Raw genomic sequence first — 22,657 nt, forward strand, 5'->3', positions numbered from 1 at the left:
TTTGGGACGGCCAAACCATGTCCTTGGCTCTGCTTTATATTCACATGGAAGGCTAACACACACACACACACACACACACACACACACACACACACACACACACACACACACACACACACACACACACACACACACACATTCAGACAGACTCGTCGATGAAAAAACGAGCAGGGTGGAGCTGAAATATAAATGTGTTGTGACCCGGAGGCGCTCCCTGCATGGCAAATCAAACACATCCATCCTCTGCTGGACACTGTAGTCAGCGGTCCGTCTCTGCTGCAGACACACAAACACAGACACATAATTCCAACATGTTCTAAGCTGAATGGACTTGTTTGTTTTAGACTTTCCTTCATGCGGTGTCTGTTTGTCTTTCTTTTTTCCAACCTCAACTTTCAATCCAAAGCGATGCCAGTCGTACATTGATGATGTTGTGGGCTCGCAGCACAATGCTACAGCTGTCGCTAAATAATAACAAGACAAAACATGCCTCATGCGCTAGTCTGAAATGTGACATGTTTGTATTTATCCACATTTTTCCCAGATTTTCTGACTTTAAAGTGACCCTCATGAATCCAAACGTCGATAAGAATGTCCTTTTCTGTTGATCTCTGAGAACAGTGGCAATTCTTGTCTATTTTGTAGATTTTCTGTGCTGGTTTTCTCTGTTAGCTTCGTGCTAAAGACACAGTTGTGCTGCCTCGAAAAGGGTTGAAGCAGGTTTTGGTGGGAGCCTTGTTTCTATATCTCTCAATTATGAAGGCCATAGCGATGCTATGATTTCTCTAAGGTGGGAGTTTTTTCCTATATGAAAATGAATCCGCTCTATCTGGCTGTATAATCAGGACACTGTTGTGCGTGTAGCTTCCAGTGAATGCATAAAGAGATGTGTGCGGGGCGTTTTTGTGGACGGGATGGGAGATATTGAATGTGTTTCCTTCTCTGCGTGAAATGTCTTTACTGCCCGTGTTGCACTTTGTTGTGTCATTATCTTTTAAGTGTAGCTTAGCAAAACTTCTAACCACAGCCAAAAACTTTTGCTGCCGTCCACTGTGCCCTTCTTTCAAAGCTTTGTTGACATGCTGTTTCACAAATGATGTTATGTAACCAAAAGCGGAGTTAATATATTTATGTAATTTAGAAATGTAGAGCCGGTCCTTGGTACCCAAGCCTTTCCACGACGGGTGCTGACATCATTCACTTGGGATGTCATTCAGAGCCAGAGTCTTCATTAGGGATTGACTGGTGGAGCTGCAGGATTTGGTGTTCCAGCCTCTAACCTTACCTAGAGGAGAAGTCAGAAACAAAAACCAGAGAAGAACCTGCAGCTTCAAATCTGTAAGCTTGCAGCAACTCACTGAGCTGAGTGTGTGTGTGTGTGTGTGTGTGTGTGTGTGTGTGTGTGTGTGTGTGTGTGTGTGTGTGTGTGTGTGTGTGTGTGTGTGTGTGTGCGTGTGCGCGCGTGTGTGCGCGTGTGTGTGTGAAAGGAGCGCCAGTAAGAGCAGTATATAGAGTAAAGTCAACAGTTGGTGAGTGTTATGTCTGCAAAGATTACTATAGCGTCTATATGACACCATGGCTGCTACACACACACACACACACACACACACACACACACACACACACACACACACACACACACACACACACACACACACACACACACACACACACACACACACACACACACACACACAGTCCATCTGATACCTTGTCTTCTGGAGAGAAGCAGCCAGTGTTTGAACAGAGTACACACCTGCTCTGTGGGACAGACAGAGATCTGTTCACATCACTATCTCTCTCTTAAAGATATCTTTACAGTTTTTATTGATTACAGATTTATAGCAGAGTTTAGCAGCGCTGCATGGATTTTGTTTGGGAGAGTCTTTGTATTTCATCTCGGATAAAGTATTTGCATCATCATCAATGTTTAAACTCTGACTCTCTGAATCTTTCACTTGTGTTTTTGACACATTAAGACTCGGGGAGGAGGATGAAGCTTTGTAACCGTCCGCAGGGAAACCAGCTTTTGCTTTAAAAAAAAATTAACTTTAAGAAATATTGGAGTTAAAGGCGGAGCGACACTGACTGAAGAGAGAAACTTGAGCTGCTGATGAAATCTTCGCGTCTGCTCATTTCAAAGCAATCTGCCGGTTTGTACTTAAAAGATTGACACAAGTTTGAACTTGTGGTGTGGGCCAAATTGATGATGAAACCTCGACTTAAAATATAGGAATAAAAAAAATGGTTTATCTGTAAATCACAGTGGACCAGACACTGGTCAGTGAGCTGTTTATTCCCCCGAACAAAGCAGGACTGTCACCTTCAAACAAACTATTCAACACACTCTGATGAAACATCCTGTTAAGGTATATAAGCCCCCTGTGGTCTTCATGAAACGACCTTTTAGCTATTATGTCCTTTTTTTTTTATCAAACCAGTTTGTCTTTTCTTAAAAGGAAGGACATTTAAAGCGCCTAAATAAACGAATATTTATATAACTAACCGATGAACTCACTCTGTCCTGTCCTCTGTTTTCTCCTGACCGTGTCCTCACTCTACTCTTACATTTTGTATTCTCTCTCTCTCTCTGTGTGTGTGTGTGTGTGTGTGTGTGTGTGTGTGTGTGTGTGTGTGTGAGGTAAAGCTGTGCCTCACACTCGCCGCTCTGCATATCTGATGCTGAGTGACAAACGGCTCTGTGTTATTACTAAAGCTGACACTGCCTGGAGTTATAACAGACATTTGTTTTCCTGCTTGCTTTTTTTTTTGATGATTTATAAAAGTCGGCTTTTCACTGGAGGGCGATGTATCTGTCAGATTGCAGGAAGCACTGCTCAATTCAGCGGTGCGGACCAAACAAACAGAGAACCCCAAAACATCATAAATCTGTCACTACAACGACAGTCACAGTGCAATCAACTAAATAATGCTGACATTAGTTTGTCAGACTCACGCTACAGTATTTTTATAATCAGAAACCATATTAAATGAGGGTGCAGTACGCATACAGTATGTACTTCTCTCTCCTCAAACATGGACTCTTTGGTAGAGGAGGACAATGCAGCATCGCTTACTACGTGTCAGAGGCAGCAACATACAAGTTTGATCTTGTATAATGTTACAAGATTTCACATACATAAGGGTCAATGTAGGACAAAGAGTTTGTTTGTGTGGGACAATTTGGGACATGTTACCACGATGCTGCGAGTTAGTTTAGATATTGATATAATGTCAAAATTACCCTAAAACATCAACACTTCTATTGAAACCATAAACTTATAAATATCAACATCAATGCTTCACCACAGGTTGATTTTGTGACACACACTATGCAGGTTCTCCACAGAGGCAGGTGAAGCACATCTGTAACTATGGCTGCTGCTTTTGTACATCCACAGGATTTACTTTTGAAATCTCTGAGTCAGTAGAAATGAGTGGAGCCACAGTCTGCTGAGCTGTTTGAGTGCGAGTGCTGCACAGTTTGGAGATCTTTAGTTGTTCCAGCTGCCGTCACCTTATCTGTTGGGCAAGCCTCTTCTCGTTTCATGTGGAATGTATCCATAAATCAACATTTGTCTTTATAAGTGACATGTCTCTGTGTGTCACTTCATGATATATTCTCCTCCATGCAGTATTTTTTTAAAAACTCTGGCAAATGTTGCAAAAAAAAACTTTCTGGGTGTCGTCCTCCACCTGCATCACCCGAGATTTAATACTTCCTCAGACTTTGTCGTAGCTGCGTCACCTTTTTTTTTCTTAGTTACCATCATATTCCGCCTAAAAGTGCAGTGTTTTTGGGGCAGTGGCAGGTCGGGGAGGTACGTTACGAGATATAAAAACGACTTAAAATTGTGTATTTACCCCATTATTGTGAAAACATACATACTAGTATTTCAAGAGATTACTTCTGCTTCTAGCAGTTCTTACAAAAGATTAGTAAAATAATATTACGCCATTCAGGCTGTTAATGCCAGTGTTTGAAAAGGCCTATTAGTGTGCCAGTCTGTGCACAACGTTAAATGTTTTAACCACCTCCATTGACAGTGTGGGTCCCCGGTCTATAGCACCAAACTGTTGTTTTGGACCTCTGTCCTTGGCAACAAAGATGGTGACAGGGTGGCAACCCTTGACCCCACAAGTTTGCTGATTGATTGACATCTGAAACAGGCCATGGTTACAGCCTTCTCTTGCTTCCAACCATTTGATAAAAAAAACAAAGGTGACTGTCCTGCACTTTGGAAAATTAGAGCCAATCAAAAGTGGTATATTTTCTGAATTTAACATACAGAAAGCTACAAGATTACAATACAATCTGGATATTATCTCATGCGGTGTTTCACACATGCACATAATTCCTGAAAACGTTTTAACTTAATGAGAGCTCCTCATCATGATGACTTTCTCTGCAGCACTGTGAGCATGCATGTTTATAAGAGGGCAGACACATGAGTGACTGTGTTTCTATTCAACAGGAAAATTACAGCTTATTTTAAACATACTGCAATGTTAAACGATGTCGAAATAGATGACATTTTACAACGATTTGAGATGTCTCTTCTGTGCAATTTTGCTTCTTTTTTTTAACGCTGAACAGAACATCTCCTGCGTATGAAGTGCAATATGTTGTGGGAAAAGAAAGATTATACCTCTGTGGTGATGGAAGGAAATGAGTTTGTATCCCTCCACCACAGAGATACAATATTTCACCACATCTCACAAACCCATCAACATGTAAAGAATGTATCCGCTCGGATGTTTTCTGCCGAGAAAACAGAGGAAAACACAGATATTATGACCATGAAAGATATTCAAAATGATTTGCTGTTTCTCTGCAGACAAAATATCAAAAATATTTTCCCTACAAAAGGGCAATGAGCTCGTCTGCGGGGTTAGATTGATTTATGCAAATTACTGATAGGAGAAAATATTTTCTCGCAGAATGTGAATGTGACACAGATTGGGTTTAACTTTAGCTCCAGTGTATGTGTGTGTGTTTGGGTGTGTGTGTGTGTGTGTGTGTGTCTGTTGTGTTTGTGTCTCCAGCTGATGGTGTGAGTGACAGAACATCAAACTGAGAGTAACGAGGAGTGTTAGAGCTTTTATTGGACATGAAAGGGGGAGCGAACGGGCTGACACTAGAGTGTGAATGTCCTCATTTAGAGGTGATAATCCCTGCGCTGACACACACACTCTTTTCAAACACCCATATTGTACACACACACACACATTCACAGATTCATGTGCATGCACCTGTTGTGTCAAGGGACATCCGACACAACTGGTCACTAGATTGAACAGCAGTTCATGTCAATCCCGCGCGCACACACACACACACACACACACACACACACACACACACACACACACACACTTGAAATGAAAATACACTGTGAAAAAAAGTTTATATGACGACAGTGATCCTCCTTTAAAGTCTCGACTTCCATCATACACAAAGAGTTTTGTTAAGTTTCTTGAATGTCCTTGAGTCAAAGAGAGATCACCCAAAAGTTGTTTCAGTTTCAGCTGAAGGTGCAAGCTTCGTATTTATTTTTTTATTTTTAATATATACATGATGACAGTGGTTGCTATGCAGTGAGACCATCAGAAAGTAACTAATCCCATTCATACACATTCATACATCTCGCCACCGAAGCAGCGGGAGCAATTCGGCGTTTAGTGTCTTGCTCAGAGACACATCGGACATGTTGCTGAAGGAGCTGGGGATCGAACCCTCGACCTTCCCGTTAAGACGCAACAACTCTACCAACTGAGCCACAGCCGCCCCTCTGCCTCTGTCAAACATAATAATGTCAAACAAGACTGGTGTTTAAGGAAGGTTAAAATAAGCAAAAACTACCAACACCTAGTGTATGTATCGTACAAATATGATGTTTCTTTATTTGCTTATTAAAAATAGATTTTTGTTTGCTATCATTACTCCATCGCTGTCGTAGAAATGACAGATATGAAGTTTTAAACTTGTGATAACAGCTAAATGAAATACAGCCTCTCACACCTTCACAGGACATTTGAGTAATTCACTTATCACAAACAAGCTTGAATGTTCTTATACTGTGTGGGTCTTTGCATGCGTCTACGCAGCAACAGAACAAGCATTAACATACATTAACATGATCCTTTTATCCATGATCCTACAGGCAGTAGTGTAATGTGGATTATCCTATAATGTCTGGGCAAACCTGTTGTCTATCGGCTATTGTCCCGGCGTTACACATACAGTATAAACGACAGTTACTGTGCACACATTAGTTACAGTTAATTTCTCCGCAGGCTGCGTGACCTATCCGTGCTGTCCTTTTGTTACCTTATGTCACACTTAAACACGCCACATACACACACACACACACACACACACACACAGCAGAATTACTGTCCCCCTGTTGTCAGAGACCCTTAAACACTTCAGAGTAAATAGCGTTAATGTAAATGTGAGTTGTACAATAGTGTTATTCTTAGTGGACGAGCAGATTAGTTCTGGTTGACGACATGCTCGTCTGCAGCGGTTCCACTCATTGTACACTCGATTATCCCCGCTCTGAATGTCTGCTGTAATTGACTTGCACTTAAAACACTAATAACACACATATAGCGAGTATTTAGCGTGCTCTCTGCAGCCGTGACTCTGTTGGTGCTTTGAAGATAGTCCCAGTCCTGTGTCGAGTAAATGTCCCTCTGCTGCAGCAGCAATATAAAAACGTCTTATCAGAGAGCAAGCACTGACTCCAGCTCCCATTCAGCTGCCAAACGCTGCTAGAGTGATGTGTCTTTAACTTGCACTGGGGATGATTTAATACAGAGACTGATATTCCCAAAACAAAGCTGCTGATTTACTGCTGAAAAGGTTTCTTGTTTCATGCAAAGTAAGTAAAAGCAATTGCAATGATTGAGTGCTGCCCCCCTGATGTGTTTGTTGAGTGAGAACAAAAATGACAGAATTTAAACCTTTGTGGGAAAACGTAAGATGCACTCTTCCTGCATGTATTTGTTGCAGGCTCTTATCACATTTGACTAAAGCCATGTTCAATGACATTTGTACGACACATTCTCACTCCCGAGATGTCAAATAAGGCCCAAAGCTTCAAAGCATGACCGGGAGGAACCACTCTGTCTTCAGTCTTGCTCTGGGGACAAATCAGCGGAAATAAAGTCAAGTTGGACGTCAACATGAAGCAGTCAGGGGCGCCGGTAGCATAGTGGTTAGTGCGCTCGCCCCATGTACGAAGGGGGTGGTCCTCCAGGCGGGCCGCACCTGTGAATTATTTCCCACATGTCATTCCCCACTCTCTCTCTCTCTCCCCGATTTCTGACTCTATCCACTGTCCTATCTCTAAACTAAGATCTAAAAGGCCAGAAAACTAAAGCATTAAAGTGATAATGCCGTTGGTGACAAGCAAGAGTAGCAATAAGTGAAAAACTACATCTGTTTTGGTTTAGTTTTTAAATCTTACTGACAAAAGTTTCTAATTTTTATGACTCCTAGACTGTAGAGAATCATAAAGACGTGTTTTACCTCAACAAAAAAAAACAGATTGGTTTGGTTATGTTTGGGCAGGAAAACTACTTAGTTATAAGAAGAAAAAGATCACAGTTCAAGATAAACTAAGATATTATGTTTGAATATTATGCACTGAGCTGATGTGTGTCTCATGCCAGGCACGCAGAAACTAAAACACAAAGTCCATATTAAGCATGAATGAAGTGATATTATGACATCGTGTTACATTCACTGCCTGTCGTAACCATCAACAGGCTAACACACACTGTGATAGCTGTTGAGCCTGCTGAAAGATTGAAAAAGATTCTTACCCCAGCCTGTAATCAAATCTTACAATTGACATTCACGCTCACACAAATTGAAGCTCCTTTTCTGTGAATAACAGATAACAGATCAGATAAGATAATGCCATTGGTGACAAGCAGCCCAGAAGCAATAGACAAGATAAAAATGATCAAATATGAAAAAAAGAAGGAGATTAAAGACAAGAGAAAGCAACTCACAATATATACAAAATATGAATGAATAATCGTTTTTGCACAGAGTGACTGTATTGCAGCAAGCTTAATGTGCAGTAGTTTTACATTAATTAGAAACAGTCTATTGCAGATGTGAGTATGTTCAATGAGCGTGGGTGATCGAGGCTACAGCTCGGGGAAAGAAGCTGATCCTCAGTCCGCAAAACCTTGAGAGTTTTCTGAATGGAAAGTGGCTGAGAAAACAAAATCACAGAACAAATAGAGAGAAAGAATGAAAGACCCCAGACCCTAAAGAATCCCAACGAATTTACAGAAGATTAAGATTTGTTTTCCAGAAATGAGCGAGGTCATTTGCAGTTCAAATTTATTTGGACAATTTAGAGACATAGCAGATTTTCACGTGATCAAGATCCTTTAAAGTTACAAATGACTACAGCTCTCACGGTCATACAAATGCTGTGTAACACGTGTTAAAGGTGATATCAGAGATTACTTTATTTTCAATTTGTCAAGCAAAGAAACACAAAGTCTTTTGACTCCAGTGTGACCGTTGGTGAGCTGGTCCCTTTTCTGTGAAAGAACAAATGTGATTCAAGCCGCGTGTGATAAATCCTCCTGAGTGTCTGTTGTATAAAGAAGGAACAGCTGAATACGCCCATAAATCCAGACCGCATTTCATCATTCTCAGCTTTCTAACCGTGATGACCTGCAGACTATCACATGTCCACATCACTTCCCCCCCATCATGTTTTGGGGTCATTTTCTTTGGTCGGTTTGAGTTACACCTGCAGCTGTATTTGCAGATATGGTGTTGTGACTTATTGTAAAAGTCTTCCTGTGGTGCCTTGGAGTGTTCAGCTTCACAGCACGGGATAATTGCGACTTCATAACTAATTGATATGAAAGTGATGTTTGTGATGAAAGGCAGGGAGGGAATGCAAAAATAGAAAAACAAGACAGAAAGCAAAGGAAAAAAGTCTTTTTTTAGTTTCTCAGGAGAGTCCGCTGTCATCAGATTGTGTTAGAAATTAATCTATTTTTAATTAGGCTGATACCAGCGACAGCATCTGTCTGACAAAACAGACAGGGAATATGAAACCCTCGGTTTTTGTTACTTAAGTTTTTCTTTTAAACTTCATAAAAATGTCATCTTCCACATTCTTAATTGTTATAAAATCCTAATCAGTATCAAACTTTTCTCTCCTGTTCGGTCTTTTTCTCTGAATTTAAATGACTCTTTTTTTCATCCACACTCCACAGAGACAAGGTGCAATTTAATATAGTGATGAATTATAAAGTGAGTAGGCATAAATATGTACCATACACACTCTGAGGACACAAACACCTCCAGCTATGTGAACACAGGAAACAAACTCATCCATTAAAGAAACATAAATGCCACATAAGGTGAAGTTCTGCGAATGCTCTTAGATTAGATTTCTGCTGAGATTATTCCCATCCAGGTGGAAATCTGAAGAAAAAAATCAAACATCTTTTGACAATAACTGCGCTTGTGTGTGCAGTAATTAAGGCCCTAAGGTTAGAAGGGTTAGTTTTACCAGTGAGCAGGCTTGTCACCAAGAGGCATCTTCACGGGTTGACAAATGAAGCACATGCTGAAGTGCAAAAAAACTGCAGTACCTCTAGTGTCCACCTGAGGCCGGCTCCATAGGTGAGTCAATCCCCATTAGGTCCCATATTAAAATGTCCAACTTTAGCAGATATAAACATGTTAACAGCCTGGTTTAACAAAGTTTTGGTAGCTCGTTTCATTTTTTGGAAACACTGCTTATTAGGCCAAAGAGTTATTCATACATTTGCATAATTTGAGGCGTGGTTGATTGAACAGGTGGGTGTGTTGTAGTTGTTTATCAGGAGTCCTCCATCACCAGCTCTTTGACTGTTTTGAGACAGCTCCAAAGTTAGCTAGAGACTGCTTTTCCCACATGGCGACTGGAAATGTTTGGCTTTAAAATGAATGTTCAGAAACCAATGGGTGACGTCACAATGAATACAGTCTGTGCAGTTCAAAACGGTGTCCTAACAAGGAAGGTATCATCCATAAAAGAAGCCCTCTGCGTTTACTATTTACCTAGTTTTCGGCTGCAGAGAGCGCTCCTATTGGTTCTTGACTAAAGTTACATCATTTATCTTTTATATTTATATGAGTCAAGAATAAAAAAAACTCAAGATTACATTATTTTAATTTAGTATTAACTGAACATCTGGACACGAAAAAGGTCAAAGATAGCTAGACTGACTTCAATGACCGATGTCTGCTACAGAGAATTAAAAAAAAAAAGTGGTTTAGCTAAAGACCTGCATATCTCAACCAATCAACCAACCAATCATTCAATCGGCTTTATTGAAGTGGACATTCATGTGGGTATTCATTTATAGAAGTCAGAACACAAAACCACAGCAAAACATAACAAGCTTAATTTTAAAGAAGTATTACATTCATAAATATAAATAAATAATCCCATAAATTAACACAGTTAAAGAAATTGAATCATCCGGGTGCTACTCTTAGCAGAAGGGTTTTGACTTAACAAGCTGGTTTAATATAAATATGGAGGGAATTCACTTGCAAGCAAATTTCCAGAAGAACCGAAAACATTTGCATCTTTCTGGAGGAGGTTCTGATCTCAGAGCTGCAAAAGAAAACTGTAATAAAATAATTTAGTCTTTTAATGGTTGTTTTACTAACTTAATATTTCTTATTAAATGCCTGGAAATGTATTTTCGCTTTCATTGCAATGAGCAGAAAAAACAACATTAACATTTATAACTTTCTCGCTGCTGTTTCCGTCTCTCCATCTTTAACTCTCTCTCTCTCTCTCTCTCTCTCTCTCTCTCTCTCCCCTGCATTCTTCTGTCTCTCGTCACAGCTCGCCTGCAGGCAGGTATTAATTGAAGGGTTCTCGTTATAATAGGTTCTAATTGTTAATCACACCGCCTTGTTAGAGAGCAGTCTGATTGTAATTACAGATGCTCGTTAGCTGGGCTTCTGTCATTAATTAGACATTGTGACCTTGGTAATTACTGCAGACGTATACATGCATGTGCCGGTGATTTTCTCCTGACGGCTTTTTCATGCAGACAGACATTTTAATAAAACCTTTGTGCTTTAAGCTATCAATACTATTCTGTGTAGAGTCAGACGTTCCTGACGGATATGATTTACCACACCGTTGTTCTTTAGTTTTTGCATGGATAAACTGCAGATGAATTATGGGTAATGACTCAGTGCAGGATCGGTGGCAGAAGGTGGTTCTGCTCCAGTAAAGAGATGCGCAATGGGAAGAATGAATGCACGTCACAGGCTTCATTAATCAACTTAATGAGCACATAAAGCCAGCATTGTGATTCATAGTGAGGGGCAGTTGTGTGGGATTAAAAGAGTTGCATCTATTGTGCAGCTAACATGGCGGGTCGTAGTGACTTACATGTTGCTGCAGTAATTATTTTGTTCATTTGTGTTGGCTGACCTCGGAACATGTGGTTATAAAGATATGTTGACGTTGGGTAGATGGTGAGAAGTTTTGAGTGCCTAACCTAGCCGTACGACATCCAAACCTGAGGGATGTTTGAGAAATGAAGCACACAAAGCGTTATGTTTTGTTAAAATCTGAGACTCTGCGAGCTAAAAGGTCTCTGAGGTTGAATCCAAACAAAACTCCTAGCGGGCTTTTCCCTTGTAGGGGAGGCTGTTACACCTTTTCATGCTGTGAACGACAACAAGCTGAGCTGCACCGCATATCGTCATCTGTTTTCTTTCACTGCAGCTCACCGCAGGGTGGAATAGTTAACCCTGATGACGAGTTTACAAGTCACTTTTCATGGCGTTTTAATCTGTTTTGTATAGAAAAGGAGAGCGAGGAGAGAAGAAGAGAGAAGGAGATGCAGAAAGAGATAGAGAGAGAGAGAGAGGGAGAGGTAGAAAGAGAGAGAGAGAAAAAGAGAGATGGAGAAAGAGAGAGAGGACTTACTGCCTAAGGGTTAGAAGTGGACCAGCTTGCTGCAGAAAGATCTGTAACTGGTAAAGAACACGATGCAGGTGAGCAACCGAGCCATCCCGCTGGTCACTGGTCCTGTTTGTGGTTTTACTCCCTGTGTCATTTAAAACTGATCTTCTGACCAACGGTGTTTTGTTATAATTATTTATTGCTTTTAAATGAGCAAGCAAAACTTTACATCTACTTCAACCATCACTCTGTTAACCAACTTCTTTGGTCTTTAAAATCAAAAAGTCTCCTTCAGGTTTTATTTCAAGTCGCAACAGCAAGAAAAGTTTAGTTTTCACACGACAAAAAACAGTAAAACAAGGCAGGTTTTTGAAAGTACATAAGTGGTGCTTAACTTCACACCACTGAGGTTCAAGTGGAAGCAACAACTTTTAAAATCGTTCCGCTCTACCGCACAGAAAAACATTAGTATATCCGACGAGGACACAGTGTCAGGGAGGAAACTGCATGGTCCAGGTCCTGCAGCAGCACAAGTTTAATTCTGCTCCTCTCTCCACTCTGTTTTGTGCAGAAATAGACAAGCATGTTAGCAAGGCTTCGATTGGCTGACCAAAAAGTCTGTACAGGTTTGTTTTATTGCACGTTTCCACTTTAGTAAAACTCTGTTAGTAGATTCTGTTCTAGAAATTTGAGTCTAGAAACCAAACAGATCAGAAAAACAGACCCTGGGGGCGCCAGGGGACAGGTGGTAAGTTGTTCGCGCCCCATGTACGGAGGCAGTAGTCCTTAAAACGGACAGCTCAGGTTCAAATCCGACCTGTGGGTCCTGCATGTCATCCCCCGCTCTCTCTCTCACTGATTTCAAACCCTATCCAATAACCTGTCTGTCCAATAAAGGTCCAAAAAAGAACAAATACATTCTGATTTTTTTTTTTATAATTGCATACGCACAAGAAACATCTTCTGCTTTGAAAATAAGAACCACCACTAGGGGGCGACAGTGTGTGATATTGAAATGCCGCAGTTAACAAAGTTCTGTTCTAGTTCACCATGACTGACCTCTTTGTTTTTCTTCTCTTCTCTCTCCTGCAGGCACTTCCTCTTTAAGACAGGCACAGGCACCACCCCCCTCTTTTCCACGGCAACACCTGGCTACACCATGGCAACAGGCTCCGTGTACTCCCCGCCCACCAGGCCCCTGCCGAGGAACACGCTGTCCCGCTCCGCCTTCAAATTCAAGAAATCCTCCAAGTACTGCTCATGGAGGTGAGATGGAAGTTATTTAAACCTCTAGATTAGTCCATAATCAGATCAAAATCAGCTTCATGCAGGAAGGTTTTGTCTGAAAAGTTGATGGCTTTTTGTTTTTACTCATGAGCTGTTCAAACAGTTGTGCTTGTGAGTAGTCATCAGTGGAAGCTTTTCTTTTTGGTTGAATTCTAATAAATAGTCGGGGGACAAATGTCAGGTCACTAAAGGAGGTGAAGTCAGACTAAAGTTTTCTGTGTATTTAACGACTTTTGACTCTGTTAATTCTGGCTGCTTATATTGAGATTATCTCCTGCTAATGTGTATGTAAGAGGGCAAAAATCTAATGACAAAAAGTCATTTTTTCTTTATCTATTACACTATTTTACGGAGCCCTTGAACATGGGCTGAAAGAATTAGTTTCTGGTGCTCAGCAGAAAATAACACAGCTCACAGAGATGGGAAGAGACTATTACACTCCTCCTATACTTTGTAGTGAGCACAAGAAACTTGCACAATATTTTACCTTGTGCATGCAATACCCTCTCGAGAGCCTCCCCGAAAATGAAACTTTGTGACGCTGCAACAAACAACGACGGGATGCTTTGTTATGTGAAGTACACTAAGTGCAAACCAACAGAAAAGAAGTTGAGAGAGAAATAATACAGATCTCTTTTGTCCCTCTCCTCAGGTGTACAGCCCTCAGTGCTGTAGGACTGTCTGTGCTGCTCTCTGTGCTGCTCTGTTACTGCATAGGTAAGGACACCAACTAACACACAACTCTTCACTATCAGAGCTGTGAGTCCGAATCATTACTTCTGCCTGTGATGTGTCCACTCTTTACCGCTCCTCGTCTCTCCTCTGATCTTGTCCGGTTTCCTTCATTCTCCGTATCACAGCGTTCTTCTTCTTCTTCTTGTTGCTGCACACATTGCTATTCACTGAGCCAATCAGATAAACACACTGCCAGGGTTTCCTTTCTGCAGGCCTTTCCCCCCTCCCTCTCTCTCCCTCTCTGCAGGATGTGATACAGGTGATATGTCGGCTAATATGTAGGCAGATTTTACGCTAATCTGTCGCTGGAATCCACCAAGGAAACATGGTTTTAATATCGCAGTAAACTAGGATGAATTGTTTGCAAGCTGCACTTCATCAGAACATTTTTTTTTACCACAGATCGTTTTTCTCTTTGTTTCTTTGTAAAAGCATGAATAAATAAGGATTCAGGGCTGTGATAATTGTCTCCATCAGAAGACCCAGCGATGACAGATGAACACGTTGTTCATCAAACTTTAGGAATGCTTGTCGCACAGCAGAGCTTTTCTCCCGAGGTGCTGATGAAAGGAAGGAATCTTCTCAGAGGAATTACTCAAATATTTCATTGTCAGGTTTATTCAGGTTTAGATGAAGCTGACAGAGAGAGCGATGAACAAAGAAAGCATAGAAGTGTATGTGCATGCTTTCTCGATTTCAGCCTTTAATAATATGAACACACATTTGATGGCCTTTTCGAATACCTCTTTAAATAGTCTTGTAAACTGGATAGAGTGCTGTGCTGCTTTGGAAAACTTGGAAATAATTGACTGTGACATCAACTTTCCAAATGGATTGAATCGCATTTAAATCCCTTTTTAATTAGATTGTTGATATTGGAACTTCGCTTGAACGTGCTCTCATCCAAGTTTCTTTTTTGAACAGTATTTTTCTGAACTTGGTTGAACCGGAGCTGGCATTCACAAAGCGGAAAGTGTTGCAGCACGTTGATAAAAGTGAAGCATTTGCGTTGTTGTAATGCTTGTGTTTTGGTTTTAAAGAATTGAAACAACAGATTTAAAGATGCAGGCTTCGGTTCAAAATAAGCAATTAGCATTAGCCTTGACAATCCCAACAGACGCCTTTCATTCTCGCTTTTCCTTTTTGCCTTCCTTGGCTATGAAAGTGTCAGTTTACTGCTTGTTAGACTCTGTGAGAGTGATATTTTATTTTTTTTAAACCCAGAAGGAGGAATGATATCAAAAAAGAGCTAGAGGGAGGACGAGTGGAGGTTTTTTTTTTTTTTTTTTAAAGGTCGTTGATTCCCAAAATGAACAGAAGCAATTATGATTGCAGCTCTGATGGTCCTTGGACTTTGAGATCTTTTCCCTCCAGATATCTGTGTGTGTGCATGTATGCGTGTGTGGGCGGGTTAATTTTAGTGTAACATGCTCAGCTTCGTGTGTGTGTGTGTGTGTGTGTGTGTGTGTGTGTGTGTGTGTGTGTGTGTGTGTGTGTGTGTGTGTGTGTGATCATGTCTCCCTCGTGCAAAATTGTTAGAAAGATGTTTTTTAGTCGAGGCATCTGTTAAGAGTTTCCTGGGATTTTTTCATCCATACACACACACACACACACACAAACACACACACACGCACAGCCTCGAGTGAATCTGTCTCACACACATGGATGAGCACATCCCGAAAAACCTACGTTCAGGTATTAACTCACAAGAGATGAATAAAATCAAGCAGGAAAAGAAAACAAACAATATCACACTCAAACACACATATCTGGATACACACACACACAAACACACACATGCACAGACGTTGACAACATGTTTTGATTGGCGATATTTGCACATGCTTTGTTTCAAACTGGTTTTGTTAATCTGAACACACTGAACACAAACTGCAGCTCAGAGTAAACAGAGCGGCCAATTGAATCATAATTAGACGATGAACAAATCAATGAACACTAAATAAATAAAACAAACAAACAAACACATTCATAAACTTAAAAGCCGTTCAAAGAGTCTTTTGGGAGCGCAGTTTTTGGTCGTCCAGGCAGGTGGCCCGGCTTTGAATCTGACCTGTGGCTCTTTTCATTTTTAATTTTTCATTCCCTACACTCTCTCCCTCCCTGATTTCCGACTCTGTCCTATCTATCCAATAAAGCAGAAAAAAGCCCCAAAAGAAATCTTAATAAAAAAAAAATAAAAGTCTGGCTTTTGGAAGAATAATTTTAGTTGTCGCTGTAGCAACCCTACATCCTGCTTCTCTGACTATAACGTTCTCTAATCCCGCTGTAAATAGAAATTAGTCCAGTTGTCACAAAAACACAACAACAGTTTGCAAAATGTGGAAATATTGTTTTACCTGCAGAGACAAATATGCAAACTCAAAGGGAGGATCAAGCGTGTCTGGGTTTTGTTTTCTGGTCACTGGGTTTATGTGCAAGGCCAAATTATGTTTAACAAAGACACACACACACATAAAACCCTCCTCTGTGGCTAATTGTGCCGAAGTGTTCCTCATAAAATCAGACGCTGCATCGAACAAATACTCAGCAGCTCCCAGACCTGCTGCACACCGTCCAGTAAACATGTTATAATGAATCGAATGAAGTTAGTCTTTGTGACCCCACTGGGACGGATAAATGTTAAATTATTCTTAAAAATATTTAAATATTTCACCTGAAGTTTTTTTGAGACTGATTGTGATTCCAAATATGTTGATGTGAGAGGATTTACTGTTTAGTCTCAGTTCTTCTAGGAATTAGCCATGAGCCGTCCATTCACATGGTAAATCATGGTGTGTGTGTGTGTGTGTGTGTGTGCGTGCGTGCGTGCGTGCGTGCGTGCGTGTGTGTGTGTGTTTGTGTTTTATCTGTGCATTAGCTGCAGCATAATTACTTAATCTGCTGAGTCAGCCATGTCAGGAGTTTGTAAAATGCAAACAGCACTCTCATTAAACGCAGTGATGTCAGTGATGCTCAGATGAATATTCATGCTGGAGAATATATACTGTATAAGTTAACAATCTTTGGAAGTGTACAGCCTAGAGTGCACGCTCGAATTCGACCAGTGGCTCCTTACCCGCATGTCATTCCCCAATCTCTCTCTTTACCCAGTTTCTGACTATCCACTGTTCTTACAAATAAAAAGGAATAAAAAGCCCAATTCAATTTTAAATATAAATTATAAAAGCATGTGTGTGGGTGTACAAAACTCTAAATGTATCTTTTTTAAATACTGTTCCATTCAGATATATAGCTGAAGAAATGTAGAATAGCAAAACCAGGGCTGCAATGCATCCTGGTACATGTAGGCCCAGCTGTGAAAACTCAGCTTTCTTGGCAGGAAAATGTATCAACTCAGTCGACTGTGTGAAACCTTTTTCGATTCATCCCCTCAAAACACGTGGAGAAAATGCTCTTCAAAGTCAGGCTGCTGTATTCCCTCTCAGTGTGAGTCAGATCATCAGGACTGAGCTGGGATCAGTCTGTTCATCTCATCGGACACTTTAAAAGCGGACAGGCGCTGATTCCCCTCCAGCTTTGTACACAGGCGGAGAGATCGTCTTCCATCGATTCTGTGAGTTTTCCTGCTGCAGGGAATCTTCCCAGGACTCTGTTCTCAAACTCATAAACAAGTTAAAGGTTATTTGATATAAGAAAAGAAATCAACAGGACATTTAAGACTTTGCACCCCCTCTCCACCTCGTATAACAAGGTATAACATTCCTCAAATCACAACCACTTTTCTGAGATGTTTCATTAATTCCCAAATTTCCTAAAAAGGTTATGTTGAAGAGAAGCAGTCTGGTATGACTGTTACCATGGCCATTAATCCTCTTACTTTATCACACACATAACACATACCTCACAAACACACACACACCACATACACACACACTCACTCACACACTCATACATGTGGGCTCCTGTCGATTAGCCAGCACTCTCCCATGACCCGCTGCTCCTGTCCTCACCAGGAGGGGTTGTGGGTAACGGGCTTGCACAGCACGGCTCTAATTTAATGAGGCAGAGATGTTCGTGTGTGTGTGTTCGCGCGTGTGTGTGTGTGTGTGTGTGTGTGTGCGTGTGCGTGTGCGTGTGTGTCTTGGGTTATCTCGGCCCAAATGTTCCCAAGTTGAATCAGTAATTGGTCCTTGACACGTCTCTCTCTGATATCTGCTGTGAGGAGTCAGTGGAGACTCCTTTTCCTCCGTCTCCTCCTCCTCCTCATCCCTCTCCTCCTCCGCCTCCTCCTCCTCCTCCACATCCTCCTCCTCCTCCGCCTCCTCCTCCTCCTCCACATCCTCCTCCTCCTCCTCCTCCTCCTCCACATCCTCCTCCTCCTCCTCCTCCTCCTCCTTCTCCTCATCCCTCTCCTCCTCCTCCTCCTCCTCCTCATCCCTCTCCTACTCCTCCTCTTCCATCCCCATCTTCCTCCTCCTTTAACAAACACTTCATCAGGTCTTTTTACTCGGCTGTTGTGAAAGACATTTCATTTCATTACAGTTAATACTGGCACATAAAAACTGTTTCAACAGTCAGTTTTGTTGGTTCTAATGGTTCAAGAATCATCGAGCAGCATCATCAACATTCTCTTTACAGAGAAGGCCTCAGTTTATGAAGCTCTGTGAAATGAACTTTTTATGTCCATGGTCGACATTTGAGCCATTTGAGCAGACTGTTAACACAATGTAATCAATGTGTAAGCTTCTATAAACTGTCAGGCAGTCCCAACTAGGGTTGTCACAATACCAGATATTACACTCTGATATTATTGTAGAAAAATAAAATGATATCCGTGGCAAAAAAAAAACCCATTAGAAGTCCTGGGCACCCAATATTAGGTAATGTCTTGTTTTTAATAACCAGAATAATGCAGTACTGTAGAGTACAGTATAGTACAGGTGAACTCCTGCACTCTGTCTGCAGCTGTAACAGAATAAAAAAAATTCTCTAGTTCCAGTTTTGTTTTTGATAAAGCACCTCATGACTGTGCGACCCGTTTGTTTTCAGTTCCTTAAAAAAAAAATGCTTGAACTCAGAACTATCCGGTTACAAAATAATATCTCAGCAGAACTCAAAATAAGGCGATGTTGTCGTGATTTAAGAGACTTAATGTTTCTGAGAATTTACTTTTTGAAGTGTAATCTTTTATTTTCTTTCCTCTGTTGTCCTCTTTTGCATATTCTTATTTTTTCTCCTTGCTTTTAATATTTCACATTTCCTTTAACGACCACTCCTTATTTATCTCCCCTCTGTCTTTATCTTCCCTGCTCTCTCTTCCTCCTCACTCTATAACTCTTTGTCTCCTTTACATGTTGGCCCCTGTATTAACCTCTCCTCCTCCTCTTCCTCCTCTCTGCAGCGATGCACCTGTTCGGTCTGAACTGGCAGCTCCAGGAGAGTGAGGGATACGGGGCGTTTGAAAACGGAGGAGGGGGGCGAGATACGACCCCCAACACCTTCATGGTGTCCACAGACAACGGTGAGTTCCAGCTTTCACTTTTTGATCCCTCCTTCTGGTGAAAGTTTCTCAGCGTACACCTGAAATATTGATGCAGTAAGAAAACAGTCACAAGCTCTGATCAACATTATTATTGATATCTTCAGCTTTGTAGAAAGACTTCATTGTGCATAATCAGAGGTCTAAAATTCTTTGCATTTCTTGAACTTTCTGTTTCATGTGTTTATTTTTCCATGCAGGTAAAATGTTTCTTCTAGAGAACAACACCATCGATACAGGAGAGGTGGATGTGGGCAGACGAGCGCTACAAGACGTCCCACCAGGTGAGAACATAACAGTATCTAAACAGTCAAACAGAACAGAAACACTGTGTCCCACTGTGAGCTGTTCTGAACACTGATACTATTACAAATGCCTCTGATGCTCTCCTTAAAATGCAAGATATCAACAACTATAACAGTCTGGGATTAAAAAGGGAAAAAATGCAATCAGAGAATCTCAAATCCAAAATAATTTCCTCACAATAACAGTTATTATACTCAAAGAAGCACATTATACTTCTCTATATGGGGAACATCGCTTAAACAAATTACATTATATTCTGTTCTGACTCGATAAAGTGTCTAAATCAAACGAGTCAAATTGAGGTCCAATATTTGAAAACAGAGACACTGGTAGTTTAGTGGTTAGTGCGCGTCCTATGTACAGAGACTGTAGTCTCCCAAGCAGGCGGCCCGGGTTCAAATCCGACCTGTGGGTCCTTTCCTGCATGTCATTCCCCACTCTCTCAAAGATTTTTGACTCTATCCACTGAGCTGTCTCTAAATGAAGGCATAAAAGCCTTGAAAATAAACCTGCAAAATATTTGCCAACAAAGTCTCTTTTTCGCCTCGACTCGTCTTTCGCAGTAAACACACAACTAAGCCTGTATCTTAAAAAAGAGATATGTTGATAATACTGGTGCATGCATGACTGCCACTTCGATGCTGACAGGAAACTTCTGGGAGATATTTTCACGATAAAGATTTTTGTGTTACTAGGCATTTAGGGATCAGGTCTAGTTTGGCCTCAGGTTTCTGTCCTGGTATTAATCCTTCCTCTCATCAACTAAACTGATGACGAGGCTGCAGATTGAGATACAGTTCAGCAACCTGGTGTAAATGTCTGTTTTATATGATGTATTGCTTTAGTGTGTGATTAAATGGATTTGCTATGAAGAGGGGAAGTGTTTGTGCTTTCATTTTGACTCCTGTTGAGTTCTTGTTGTTTTTTTTTTGTTATTTTGTCCCAGGCGTGTTTTGGAGGTCCCAGCTGTACATCGACCAGCCGCAGTTCTTAAAATTCAACATCTCCGTCCAGAGAGACGCTCTTGTTGGGGTGTATGGACGCAAAGGAATACCGCCCTCACACACACAGGTTGGTCCCACAAACACACACACCTTTTAAGTTTGATTATTGGTACAGCTCATGTTCCTTTTCAGACGTTCATCCCTCAACATTCATCTGATGGCTGTTTGATGTGTTGCTCAGAATAACCTCTGAATGGAGTGTGAATGAAAATCTATCCCTCTCCACTGCACTATTGATTAAAATGTCACCACCTGACAAAGATGGGGAAAGGGGCGGGGCCAACAGTCATAATGGAATGAACTTAAACAGACAACAAAGCCAGCGATGTCTCTTTGAAAGACTTTAAACAGGTAAATGAAACCAGCCAGAGTGAAATCCAGAGTTTAGGATAAAAAAGTGATGAGACTTTTTCAGAGAAGATAAGGAACAAGAGGAGTAAGAAAAAGAAAAAAAACATAATCTAAATAAGTGTTTTTTAATCTGTGTTGTGATTACAATCTCATCAAATCAGATCAGAGGTCTTCCTCTGATTTTCAAGAAACACCAAAAGTGGCAAAAAATTACAACAACAAAAAATCCTGCCTCTCAAAATCTCCAAACCTTAAAACCCTTTTGCCACTTTGCCAGTGTTGGTAGGTCAAGAGCTCCGTGGATTGTGTGTTCATAATGAAGAAGATAAGCTCCTTAAAGAGAGAAACTATCCCTTTAATGACTCCACTTACATCTCTGTGTGGCGGATCGTGTCTTCTATCGAGGGATTAATCCACTTATCTGTAAGAGACAGCTTCATACAATGCCATCCAATCGCAGCTTAATGTTAGCACTTTAGATCAGAAGTGTGTGTGTAGATGTCCTTGTCATAACCTAATCTATCTAAGATCCCTTTATTTCCTTTACAGTGGATTGTCAGTCATGTCGCTCTGCAACAGTTCTTTAACGGAGACAGAAGAAGAATATTTTCTGTGTTACACTTTTATGATGCTCCGTCTTCATCCAAGTTTATGAAAAGAACATTTAAATGTTATTCAAACTATAATGAAGAGTCAATCAACAAGTACCGGTACTTAAAACACAAAGGTCACATTGACCCTCAGAAATAGATCCCTGGAGGACTTCTTGTGCTGTTGAAATGATCTGTGATGATTTATTCAAGCCACTGAAAGCTATGGCTTTAATGTTGACATTGTGTTTCGATTGCAGATTAAACTATCAGACACCTTTGCACTCTGCTCATTACAATGAGAATATCTGAAAAACCATACGACATAAAACAAGTTTAAATGATTTGTGTTCAGCAGAATCAGAGGAGAAAACATGTCACTTTTTTTTATCTTCATATCTAAGAAAAGTATTTAATAAAGTGATTCTGACTTCCAGTACGACTTTGTGGAGCTGCTGGACGGTAGTCGCCTTATTTCCAAAGAAAAACGAGCGCTCAGCGACAGCGATGCAGGACACACAAACGAGGAGGAGTCTGCAGGAGGAGCAGCCAGACACATACGCTCAGTGAACGTGCACGAGGCCGGCTTCATTCAGTACCTGGACACGGGGATCTGGCACATGGCGTTTTACAACGACGGACGCAACACGGAACAAGTGTCTTATAACACCATCGTCATAGGTGAGACGCAGCTGTGTTTGTTTGAGTGGATTCTGAATGCTTTTGATGTTTCAGTGCGTTCAAGTCAAATCTGTTTTTAAGAAACTGGGAATGAAAAGTGATTTTGTTTTTATTAGTGCCTTAAAAAAACATTTTAAATGGCCAGCAGGGAGCGACTGCAAAGAAGTCTGTTTTTTTTATTTTTTAAAAGACTACTTTTCCGTTGATTAATTCCTACAGCAATACTTTCCCTAATGA

General features: G+C 40.9%; 1 protein-coding gene across 5 annotated transcripts in view; it reads left to right on the forward strand.

Moving 5' to 3' along the window:
• The window catches only part of LOC109986898 (teneurin-3), a 319,906-nt gene that overhangs the window by 201,517 nt on the left and 95,732 nt on the right, over positions 1–22,657 (forward strand). For all 5 annotated transcript variants that reach the window (XM_065954775.1, XM_065954777.1, XM_065954784.1 and 2 more), the window contains 6 exons: positions 13,059–13,232; positions 13,906–13,970; positions 19,351–19,470; positions 19,689–19,772; positions 20,741–20,865; positions 22,177–22,420. In XM_065954775.1, the coding sequence (XP_065810847.1) occupies positions 13,059–13,232; positions 13,906–13,970; positions 19,351–19,470; positions 19,689–19,772; positions 20,741–20,865; positions 22,177–22,420 (812 nt within the window). The remainder of the gene's footprint in view (positions 1–13,058; positions 13,233–13,905; positions 13,971–19,350; positions 19,471–19,688; positions 19,773–20,740; positions 20,866–22,176; positions 22,421–22,657) is intronic.

The sequence above is a fragment of the Labrus bergylta genome, chromosome 1, assembly GCF_963930695.1.
Source record: "Labrus bergylta chromosome 1, fLabBer1.1, whole genome shotgun sequence".
NCBI classification, from domain to species: Eukaryota; Metazoa; Chordata; class Actinopteri; order Labriformes; family Labridae; genus Labrus; species Labrus bergylta.